Genomic DNA, 12,660 nt, shown 5'->3' on the forward strand with positions numbered 1-12,660 from the left:
GATGCCCTTATCCAGATTTACTTATATTCATGCCAGCATTTCCACTTATGCAGCTGAGAATTTACTGAAGCAACAAGTACCATACTCAAAAGTGCAACAGCAGCATCCAATCTGGACATCCAATCAGCAGCCTTTTGGGTTGCTAGCCCTGCCCCTTACTGAAAAGCCAGACTGCTGCCCAGACAGATCACAAAGACCAGAGAAAATGAAGATCAGCTTTGGGTACAGTCTGACAAAGACCAGGACTGGTCAAATGTGTATACGCTATACATGCAAGTCTATAAAAGGCATACCCATATCATCTCAAATACACACTGGATCACTTTCTTTGTTATTCGAAAAGTCATGATACACTTGTGGATAAAATGAGTTCAAGTTTTCTTGCAAACGCAAAAGGTCCTCTTTTTCTTCCTTTGTGGCAGCACACAGACATCAGTAGCATCAATGGCAGTGTGGTACGTGAGAATCAGAGTGAAGTTATGTGTGGGATTTTTTTGTGTGAAGTGTTGTTTGTAAATGCCAGCAGTGCTGTCTTTAATATTTATTTAATATGCATATGAGACGTGTGGATCAGTAGTGTAATGGTTAGCAGAGTGACCTTGATCTAGAGGTCAAACACATCCCCTGACTCCAGGCTCACTGCCACAGGCAACAATGGCAGCAGGGAAAGCTAATGTCCAATCAGAAGCTGGAACAGAATAGCCATATATATATATATATAGCCAATAACACAATCTCTGAGGGGTTGTGAAACAGGAGCTTCCTGGATTCAGTATAGATCACTCTCATGTTTATCTTGGGTGATGAATGAAACTTGTACTCAAAGATGTAAAATTCTGTGAATAAGCAAGATGTCACATGTCATAAATCTTTAAAAATCGTGGGCTGTTCCATGGCAATGCTCCATATTTACAGTCTTTATTCCACGCTGCAATAACCTTTGTAATTCCTTTTGATTCTATTTTGATAACCAGCCTAATATATGGCTCTTGTTGACTATCCAAATGTACAACATTATGGCCAAATTTAATTTGGCAAATTTCATGGTTTCCTCAAAGAAGTCAATTTGATGCTGTCAAAGATTGTGATTTATGAAACAAACTAATGTGGACTTCTGCTTATGCAGTTGTCCATGGTGATAGATTCCATATTCCTGTGGGAATCAACGCTGCTTGTGTACACAGTTCTGTTACATGCAAGCCGTGTGGAGGAGTGAAGACTGGTGTGCTAGCTGCATTGCTTCCTTCACTTCTCTGAGAGCCACGGCCATGACGACCAATCAAGGAGGAGTAACTGTGCGACCTGGCAGAGAGACACAGAGAGAGGATGAAAGGAGAGACACTCCTCCCTGATAAACCCATTTATCATGTCCGCGTCAAAGCCTGGAAAACTACAGCCGGGTTAACTCTGCCAACGGCTGAAGGACCAGTTTAGGGGTGTTTTTAATAATACTCATTTTGTTAGTGGATGTTCTAATCTTACTTAATATACATTTCTACATGTTATCTATTTGTAGAGCTGGATATTTACTGAAGCAACTAAGATCAAGTGTTCAAGTGAGTTCAAGGGTACAACATAACTGCCCCACCCAGCATCTGAACCTGAAACCTTATAAGCTCGACATCTAAGCACTACACCACACTGCTGCCCAACTCCTAACCACTACACCACACTGCTGCTCCTTACCACTACACCACATTGCTACTGCTTACGGTTACACCACAGTGTTGCCTTGAGGTGCCTGGATGTGTCTGGGTCAAACGCAGCTCTCCCTTGTAAAAGCACGTTGGGGTGTTTGTTTCATACTGCATGCTGTTGGAGCTGCGTGGGAATGTCTTTCTTTACAAAGGCTGGCAGAAGGAGGAGGCGGTGACAAGAAAAGCTAGAGGAGCATTGGGCACAGCTGTCATGTCGAGGGGGGTTTGGAATTGGCAGGAAGATGCTCAGGTACGGAACCGTTCCAGATCACGAAACCGTCTGAACCTCGAGTGCTTTGATTCTTTCCTTTTTTTAATAAACTGCAAGAAATCTGAAAGTAGGCGATGGAAGATTCTCAAAGCCAGGAAACAAAGACACATTACATTTTGATACAAATGAGATTTTTCTTCTGCAAACCCTCTCCTAGTCTATGGTTATGAAAGGTTGTCATGGAGGTGGGTTAGCCAGGGATCACAGGATTGCAATCACTTGCTCTCCAGTCTGTGTCTGCTGTGGGTATGTGGATCTGGATGGAAATCTACAGTCCTGTCCTTCTCTGACCTCTGTTGTCTGCCCATGCGCGAGTTCCAGCATTTGACCACTAGGGGGATCTGTTGCATTTATTATTGCAGGTTATACTGTGAAGTCAGCTAAGGCTCCAGTTTACCCAATAAATGTTAGTCCTCTCAACCATAATAGAGTGCGAGCTCTGAGGAGTGCTTAATAACCTTGCCACCCTTTTGAAGCAGAGGTGAAATCCAATCTGTGTTCATCAATTATCCCCCATATATAAATATTCGTATTGCTCCTTGCCACTATATAATAGACAGATAGACGTTCTGATCATTGCTTAAAATTGAGGAAGAAGACAACAACAAAAAGGATAATCGGCCATATCTGGGATAGTCAGGCATGAAAAATCTATTAACTCATGCCAAAAACACTAAATAAGTTTTCAAAAGCTCCATATTCCTTTCTCTGAATTGATGCAGGCACAAATAGTTACATTTCCTTTAATATCAAGACCTGGATTCTTTGTCATTTGTCCTTGGCTTGGACTCACAAGTAAATGCAAGTGTTACGTTATTATACACAAACACAGTTTAGCACGTTCAGCGATCACCAAAATCACTGAAAAAAAAAACACAACAACAAAAGTAACAGAAACAATTGCATACACTTGTAAGTCAAAGTTAAGAGCACCAGCTGACTGAATCCAGGCCTGTGTATATGGTCTACTGGGGTACTTTGAAATCAAGTCTGTAAACAAGCTCAGCTTGATATATCTGTGGTAGCACATGCATTCAGGTGTTTTCTGCACTGCATTTTCACCTGCTCACCTGAGCCTGCATGTGCTGCTGCCTGTGCTGGTGCGGGATGAGTAACTTTACTCCCCTCTGATGCTCAGATGGTGCATTCAACTGCCTCCTCCCAGGTATATCCCATCAGCATGTCTCCATGCAAAACGTCTCCATGCAAAAGCCAATCAGCATGTCTCCATGCAAAAGCGAATCACCACATCTCCATGTAAAATCTAGACTGCACATCTCCATGCAAAACATCTCCCTGCTAAGGCCAATCAGTATGTCTCCAATGCATTACATTTACATTTATTCATTTGGCAGACGCTTTTATCCAAAGTGACGTACAAGTCAGGCGGAGTACACAAGTGAAACCCATACAAGGAGTCACAGTATTAGAAGTGCTGCATGACCAAGTTTCAATAGCTGGCCAGACAAGGTACAAGCTAGTTGGTAGAGACACAAGTGAAACGTTTATTTTTTTAAAGAAAACAGTTTAGGACATAAGAAATTGCTTTAGGTGGTAGTGATTCAGGTGAGTGATCAGGTGAGTGTGGAAGAGCTTTGCCTTAAGATGTTTCTTAAACCTAGATGGAGTTACTGTTGTTGAGCCAAGCTGTGTGGTGATGTCGTGCTAAATGGTTGGGCTGGCTGAGATGACGAGATTTGTGCTGAGACCATGAGGTCATCAGCTATATGTGCATGGCTGATACAAGCCATGCAACAGCCCATCAGCACATCTCCATGCTAAAGCAAATCAGCATGTCTCTAAGCTAAAGCCAATCAGCATGGTTTCAAGCTAAAGCCAATCAACACGTCTCCATGCAAAAGCCAATCAGCACGTCTCCAAGCTAAGGACTCACAACACAGTGCAGCATGTACGGGCAAGTAACTGAAAATGACTGAACCTCAAGAACACTGAGGAATGTGGTCAGGTGAGGTTGTATACTGGAAAGAGGTACTGTAGGTGCTTAAGGCAGGTATTGACATTTATGGTAGTTTTTCAGAAAAAAAAGTGTAACAAAGGAAGTTACTCAGTGGTTAGTGATTGCCTGTGGCACTGGCCAGACCCTTTCTAGAAGAGTTCAGTTACAAAGGCAAGTTTAAATGTAAAACATCACTCAAAATGATGTTTGATCTGAGGTTAGCATGTTCTGACACCATGAGACACACAGCAATACAAGCACTGTGGGTCAACATTACTTTGCTGTACCTAATTTTGGAGTCTGTCGTGTCCATGTGGACAACATACATTAAATACCTGTTTTTTATGGTATTTTCTGGAGACACTGCACCAAACTTCTGTGAGGAAATATACAATTTACAACAACATTCACCCTTGGGTTTGAACTCACATTCCTGATGGTAAAACTGCCTTCCTACCATGCAAAGTAGCAGACCTTCCAGTAACTTCTTAATAATGAAATGGAAAGTGGAAGCTTTAACTTCATGTGAATAATTTCATAGCATTGTGGAAGTCAGTGACCCTGATTTTTTTCAGATTGTTCCTGATATTATCAGACAGTTATCTAACCCTGATGAATTCCAAGGACAGATTGCCTCTGTCTAAACTTTAGGATTTTTCAGAGATGGTTGTACTGAAATTAGAACATATATAATGCTCTTCCATTTACGCATATGCAAACAAAAAAATCACCTATCCAGGACAAAGTGCAGGGCGTTGCTATCCCTGAAAAACAGTTCTTCATTGCCCTTCCCTGCCCATTGTTACTTGAAATGCACACACAATGCTTTGTGAATGATTCTCAATCATTTGTCATTGATGTCCTCATGTCATTTCTAATGAGGACATCAGAAATGAGGACAGGATCTTATTGTCAAACTTCATTTGATTGGGTGAAACAGTGGATATTGATATAGGAGGAAAACACGAAATAAAATATTTTCACCAATATCATTTTAATTTATTTTTCTGACTAATCAGTTTTCATGGCAGTGCCTTTATAATTTAGTTGACTGACATATATGTCCATGTTTCAGTCTATGTTTCAGTAAATGCAACTGCAGCTGCCACAGCACTGAAATAGATGTATATGCTGCTGATGACTGACACTGAATTCTATCATATTTAAGTTATTTCTTGATTGATAAAAAACATTTCACTCATGAAGCGTAGTAACTCCATATTGGACTCTCAGCCTATTAACAGCTGGTGTGTGTTTGCTGTGAAAAGAAAAAAAAGACTCACACAAAGAAAATATTCATGTTTCTGTTTTTCATTCTAGTTGAATGCAGTTACAGTGAAGCGGCTCAAATTTATTGTGAAATAATTAACCTTCCTGTAAACTGAGGAATCTACTGTGTTGCAGGTCCCTCTTACGTGACCACCCTCAGGCTGAGGTCTCAAAGGGAGGAACTTCATATAGCAGATACAGATCCAGTGAATGACCTAGATACATGTGAATTTGTTGAATCATTGATTCACTGATATTTACACTATGTGGATCGGCTGATGGAGCAGGCACAGTAAGCCATCCAGATCAGTCAATTTGGAGTAAATCTGCTCAGCGTCAGACACAGCATTGTCCCAAACAAAACCCAAACATGCCATTTGCCTCAACCACAGAAAAGAGAGGGAAATTACCTGGAAGAGGAGAAGCCATCCTGATTGGGTTGAATCTAACCAATGACAAGAGAGCCATGAGGCTTCAGGTAAGAACAAAGACACAAGGGCATTCAGCACACTCCCATGTGAACATTACCAGAGTTCAGTTGGCCAGTTGCTATCGAATCAGAGCTGATTTGACCCGTTGTTTTTACATCTACTTTTTGAATATATCCGCTGCAAGGAGATATCTTACTGAAATTCCTATATTTACCAAGAGATATTACGTCAGTCGGTGGAACGATGGCTGTGACAAATTTACACTACATAACTCGGATGAGCAGTGGCTTTAAGGTCTACATTCTGGAAGGTAATGCTTTGCTTCTTAATTATTGCTGTCAGCGTTAATTGCTATTCTTACGTAACTTGACAGACATCAAATAAATTCATACATTTTTTTGTTCATCTTATAATTTCAGTGATAAGCAATATCTGACATTTTTGATACCTTGAGTTCCTGTTTAAAGCTGGCATCCAGCTCTCGTACGTTTTTCTGCCTTACAATGCTGGAATTGAGTACGGGATTGATTGGGTACGAGCGCCAGGCCATCTCCCACAAAATCCCACAGGCATGCCTACATTCTTATTTTCAGTTCTTACTCAGAAAACTATCCACTTTAGACCAAGAGTCAAAATCAGTTTTCTTCCTCAGAATGGGAGGATAATTTAGCAAGGTGAAAGTGTGACAAATGACATTAAATTACACCAAAATAAATTACTGAAACTATGCGCTGAGGCTGGGAGACAACACAAGCAAAGTGAAATCTGCCTTTAATATTGTGGGATGATACCGTGTAGATATTACAGTCTGTTTTGTGGTTTGTCTGTATCTACAATGATTTATTTATTTTTTCCTTTATATTTGTAAGAGACTAGAGACTAGGCTATATTGAGAGTATTATCGAGCAATGCAGCTATCTGAGATATTTGATCATTTTGTTGTCTGTTTCCCAGTACATTTGCATGATTGCAGTTAAAGATGTGATGGTATATTATAAAGTTTATTCTGTATTAGACATAATGACTAGTGTTGGAAACTAGCATATAATACTTTAGTACAGTGCAATGGATAATTGTATTCTACAGTCAAGGATATTTATTTGTGTTGGCTCCTATTAAATAAACTCATAATAAAAGGTATATTCACCAATGTGGGAAAAAAACTGTAAGTGTGTAATGGCCTTCAAAGATTATTGCAAGATTCCTCAGATGAACAAAACAGAAAACAATTTACTGTGCGTTTCTTCAGTCAGGCATAGTTAAATTCTCTTCACAGCCTCTTTCCCTGGTCCTGGTCATTGTAATATTTCACAAAATTTTTAAAATGGGTCAAAATAAAGTAAAATTCTAAATTAAAAGTAACTGCAATGAAACCACAATGTCATCAATGAACAACAAATTAGTATTTTTATATTTTTTCATACATTTTTAAAAAGGAATTAGAAAAATTGGGGTAAGGTCCAAGATGGACTCCTGCAAGCCAATTAAATTCCATTTTTACTCAATATTTTTATTTAAGATTATGGGTCAGAACAATTCACATTGTGCCACAAGGAACAGATCATTTTTTTCATACAAATTCGAGGACTTAGCATATTTTGGGATTTATGTGTTGAAACAATTTAACTGCCAGATCAGGAGACATTGTGATAGGCCACTCTGGTATTTTTGTACAAGTAGAAAAATAACTTTGCCTCAGGCATAAGAAAGTCAGTGAAGGCGTGGTTATCAGCTAACAGCCCATCACAAGCAGAACTGCACAGGTATGCATGTGTGCCTCGGGGGGGGGGGGGGGGGAGGGGGTGCTGAGAGGGGGCACCAGTGAAATTGTATCCTCCCTCAAATGCCTGTTCACTGCTCGAAGAATTCAGGAATTCAGGATTTGCGTTCCTTCTAAGAATGCTGGAAACCTTTCACTGGGAATAACTGAATAACTGAAACATTCTCTTCAAGGACTCGCTACAGTACATCAGTTCATAGCCATAAAATGAAAGGAAAATTTCAGAAGTGGTAGCACTACTGTCTGGCAGTAACATTGTTTGAATAACATTGGTTTTGATAAAGAAATCATGGATGAAACCATCAATGCCATAGCAGGGAATGGCCTCATTTTAAAATGTTTTTACAAATATCATTCAAATAGGACTAAGAGACAAAGAGAGAAACTACACTGAAACTGTAGCAGCATAGAACTAATTTAAGTATTGAAAGTGAATGGCCTTATAAGATGCCATCTCTCTCCATTAACAATGGCGATGAGTGACGGGAATCTTCAGATCGTTTGTTCTAATTTTACTCCTGTGTTCAGAAACTGTAATCTCTCTGGAGAGTACTCTTTTCTGTACACAGGTGAAGTATTAGATGAAAGAATCTAAGGAATTCTACTGTTGCTCATTTTGTCTGTGCCCAGCGCAATATTTCATCCTGAAAATGCCTCAGGAAGTATACATGCAAAGACTTCTGAAACATGAATGTCTCACTGAAAACAGAGGCCTTTCTGATCTATGCAATAGAATTATGTTTTTAAACCACCTAAAAGGAGTATTTCATGTAATATTATGCATCCTTAATCTGTTTCTTAGTATATTTTTTCCCAACTTTAAAAGTGAATACATTTGTACTAATCAAACGATGTACTTTAAAAATAAAACATATTGCCATTTCATCAAATATGAAATACTGCTTTGTATAAAAAATTGAAGGTATATTGATTTTGTGTATTGATATATTATTCATGATATGTTGTTTTTCTTTCAACTTTTAGGGCAGCCTAACTTGAGAACTGAGGATAGATACAGGCATATGGCCAATGATAAGGCTCGAATCTCACCAGTTTATCCAATCAAGCGCAAGCACAGCCCTGAACGAGGCCTCACAGCAGGAGAGAGGTCTGCCAAAGTCCGACGGCTTCCTCATGTGCTGACATCGTGAGTGACCGCTTTGTCCTTCCTCATGGCTTTTCCAAAACAATAAAAAATTATTATGAACAGAGACTCATGCTACCTAGTACTGCTATACCACACTGCTACTTGTTACCACTACACCTTAACTTCAAAATGCAGGCCTTGATGTCATTCACAATTGTAGTACAATATACACAATTTTATCCTCCAACAGAGAGGATGTTTCAGAGTGTCACATGTATAACTAGTATTCATTATTGTGGTATAATATTCACACTCTTGGTATAACGTTAATGATTGTGTCCCCCAGGCGACAGAGAGTGTTCCGGAACATTTCCCGCAGTGTCCAGAGGACGTCCAGCCTGAGTCCCCCTCATTGCCCAGCCCCCTCCCCACAAAACTCTGCTGTCACCACAACTTCCTGGAGCCCCCACCGCAGCCCCTCTCGGAGCTTCTCTAGCTCCAGCCCTAGTCCCATCAGCCCCCTGTCCAGCCCTGTGTTTGCTGGCCCACCATTGGATGAGCCACTGGCACTCATCAAGAAACCAAGATGGGGAACAGATGGACTAGGGGAGAAAGCCAGCAACACTACCTGCAGCCGAACACAGGTAACACACCAGGTGTGCATTTACCTGAAACACCCAGCATTGAATTTAACGGTCTCCCTTCTCCAACAAACACATACATCCAGCTATGTAAACAGGAAATACCATGCTTGGGAGGATGTTTGAGATAACACACTGAAAAACGTTAGATTCTCACTAACTACAGCCACCTTAGCTGCCATCTACGATTTCAACACAAAGTATGTAAGCATCAGTTTTTGGATCTCCACACAGATCTGTCCCACCCTTGAGATTTACAACATCTGAGTCATAAGAGCAGTGTCTGAATCACAGTGAATTGGAAGAGGTGTTGACCTCTACCTTCACTACTCAACCACAGTGTTAAGGGGACAAGGGGAAATATAAGAAACACCCAACTGATATTATTTGTTTGTATGCCCGTCTACTGTGGGCCAGTTTATGGGACAAGAGAAAACACAGAAACCCTCAAATAAATAGGCCCTGTAATGTGGCAAACACATTGAATGATATAAATACATGTCAAATTAACAAATTAAATGTCGATCCGATCTCCCAGGTAGTGGGTGGCTCGGTTGAATTTTGCCTCAGCCGGTTTACGGTTAGTCTGTGACCGAAATATTAGTCAGAGGAGTTTGAGTCATGCGACGTCTGAGAGGCCAGGTGATGTGAAAATTCTACACAGGTGACAGTTATGCGTTAGGGTGGGGGTGACGCTACGTCTTGCTGATCAGGAGGTTGGTGCCTGTTGAGATTTGTCTGATGAGCCCTTTGGGTGGAGGGGTGAGTGCACATCCTTCCAGTCAGCCCATACCTGTTTACCTTAGGTAATCTCCCAGGTGAATCAGAATGTGTAGACATTCCCTTTTCCCAAGTGCTGCTTTAAAGCACTGCAAGCCAGTTCTTGTTCCAAATATGCAATCCAGCCTGATTTTAGAGGGAAATATGTGCAATCGCAGGAAGAATGACACCAACAAGCCTCAACAATGTTGTTTCCATTTGATGCATTAGCGGTGCTGGCCTGGAGACAAACAGTTTGAAAGTCATTCGTTGAGGGCAGTTTGTGCTTCTAAATGGAGCTGAACTATTGTGTTCATTGAATGGCCGCAACAGATTTGATTATTCTTTTTATTACTCTTGTGTAACATGCAAGCTGTCCCTCACGAAAACACTGAAACAGGAATGCTCTCTTTTTTTTTAATATCCATAAAACAGTCATGTTAGATGTAACGTGTTAGACTGAACATATTTGAGTGTGAAAGTTCTTTAATAAAGTGCAAATCGCTGACAAGCAGGTTGTTTTTTTCCCCCAGGTTCGTCCTTCTGTGATCACCTGTGTTTCCTCTGTCACATGTTCCACCCAACTGTCACCAGACCAGCACTGCAAGCACTCTGCATCAGGTAGGCACCAACATATCAGCCCCACCCATTTCAAATAAACAACAACCAGGAAAACACTTCAGAAAAACACGTCTGCCATTCTGCTTAATTCTTCTTAGCTCAAACAAAAACAAGAGGTTCTGACTCTTTCAAGAACCTAAAAATGTAGAAATAACCGTTTTTGACAAGTAGCTATTTATCTATTTATGTAATGTAATGTCATGTATTCAAAATCACACATTTAAAATCATTGCCTGAGTCAATAAACATTATTGATGGCAAGCAATTTTCAAAATGGAGAGTGATAGCTATCTTTGAATTTAAGTGTTGATAAAACGTCTCAAACCGTTTGCTAGCCTACACACTGTGCACACTGCAGCTATTATACACAATTTTGCGTAGAGATTGTGACAGATAGCTCTATTTGTTATCCTCATTATGCATGGACCTTAATCAGTAATAGAGGTTATGCAGCCAATTATGTTAGCCATCTTATTTTTATTTAGTGGAACTAATGAATTAGCAAGGTAATTGCTTGTATTAACACTACATTCATTTAGCCGATGCCCTTGCAAACAGCATAGTGATTTATTAGCATAGTGAAATAACCCTCCTTCTCTCTCTTTCAATCAGCGATGTCACAGCCGGCCTATGACCATGTGGTTGAGGAACACTTCCGCAGAAGCCTTGGTGTGAATTACCCTGAGGCCAGCAAAGCAAAGTCCTGCCAGCTGTCCGTCGCTGTGTCTGTGGATGACCACTTCGCCAAGGCCCTGGGAGAGAAGTGGTTTCAGCTGAAGGCTTCACCATCGTTTTGCTCCTCCTCTTCCTCATCTCCCACAAGCAACCGCAGCTTCTGCCTCTCTCCCAGCCGGGCTCAGAGCCCAGAGGATTCTGGGAGTCCTTCCACCCCACATCCCGCTTCCCCATGGCCAGATAGCGCACAGGATGTCACCAAGAAATGACTGGCAATCCCAGAATGCAATTCAAAGGTGAAACGTGAACTCAAGCGGGACAGAGCAGGAGAGATTCGCTGCCATGTCACGTGTGCAAAGAGGCACTAGACTCAGTCCAAGGCGGTGTGCGTCGTCGTCCTTCAAAGATGTGTACGGGAGGGATTTTAGAAAATATGAATACAAAGGAGTCATTTCAACTGGAGCAGTGTGCCAATTAGAAGTGTTGACTGCTGTCTGCTTTCTAGGTGCCAAAAAATGTAACAGCTGAAGAGGTGCAGTTTATTTATATAATCGGACAATAAACACAGGATGTTAATACATTTCAATACATGAGGAAGTACCAAACTGCGATACACTGGGTCTCTTACTCATGTTAAAAGACTTGTTTGACCTTAAATTAATATACTGTAAAATGTGTGGGAATCGGAGCTAAGAGAAACTGAGAGAGTCACACAGTACTGAGTAATATCTAGTATATAAGCTAAAGGTCACTATCCCATTAACTGTGATAAAACCGACACACAAAGATGTTTTTTTCCATAGAAAATCAAGCTGTTTGACATAATATTTTGCTCCACCAAAATCAGTAAACCGGTTTTGAATAACTGGATATACTGGATATATTCCGACAACAGCACTCCCGGCATTCTCCGGGGGTGAAATCTCACCAATTATGTATGTTTCAACTACAAGAAAATCCTAAACTGTTAAAATGGCAGACATAGCCAATGCAAATGACATGTTCAGCTTTTTGTATATAAATGTCAACTCTTCATGAACTATGCAAAAGTTTTCCAAGCTAAAAAAAAAAAAGATTTTTCTGTTTATTCGTGGGCGGGGGGGGGGGGGGGGGGGGGGGGCGATGTTGGACATTACTAGGCTACATGCTACTGTGTTTTATATTGTGATTTTTGCATTAAAGGACACTTTCCATCTGTCAAGACTGTATTATCATGGAATATCTATCTGTTCTTCATTTCCTTCAGTCCAATACTTACTGGAATTTGCAGAAATGTATTGATCATTGGAAATATATGTTTTAAATATACTTTATGTTTGGGTATTTTCTTCATCACTTTCCATTCTGTGATTTATTTCAGAAACTGCATGCAATGCATTACATTTACATTTATTCATTCAGACGCTTTTATCCAAAGCAACTTACAAGTGAGGCAGAGTACAACACAAAAAAAATTCATATAAGGAGTCAAT

The 12,660-nt window shown here is 40.5% G+C and overlaps 1 protein-coding gene across 1 annotated transcript; it reads left to right on the forward strand.

Annotated features, from left to right (window-relative positions):
- Positions 1 to 5,726: 5,726 nt before the first annotated feature.
- Positions 5,727 to 12,242, forward strand: vgll4l (vestigial like 4 like). The gene is made up of 5 exons (XM_036534220.1): positions 5,727 to 5,935; positions 8,390 to 8,552; positions 8,839 to 9,136; positions 10,426 to 10,513; positions 11,126 to 12,242. The coding sequence occupies exons 1-5, from the start codon at positions 5,869 to 5,871 to the stop codon at positions 11,455 to 11,457; spliced, it is 948 nt and encodes a 315-aa protein (XP_036390113.1). The 5' UTR covers positions 5,727 to 5,868; the 3' UTR covers positions 11,458 to 12,242.
- Positions 12,243 to 12,660: the final 418 nt, after the last annotated feature.

This window comes from Megalops cyprinoides, chromosome 7 (assembly GCF_013368585.1).
Source record: "Megalops cyprinoides isolate fMegCyp1 chromosome 7, fMegCyp1.pri, whole genome shotgun sequence".
NCBI classification, from domain to species: domain Eukaryota; kingdom Metazoa; phylum Chordata; class Actinopteri; order Elopiformes; family Megalopidae; genus Megalops; species Megalops cyprinoides.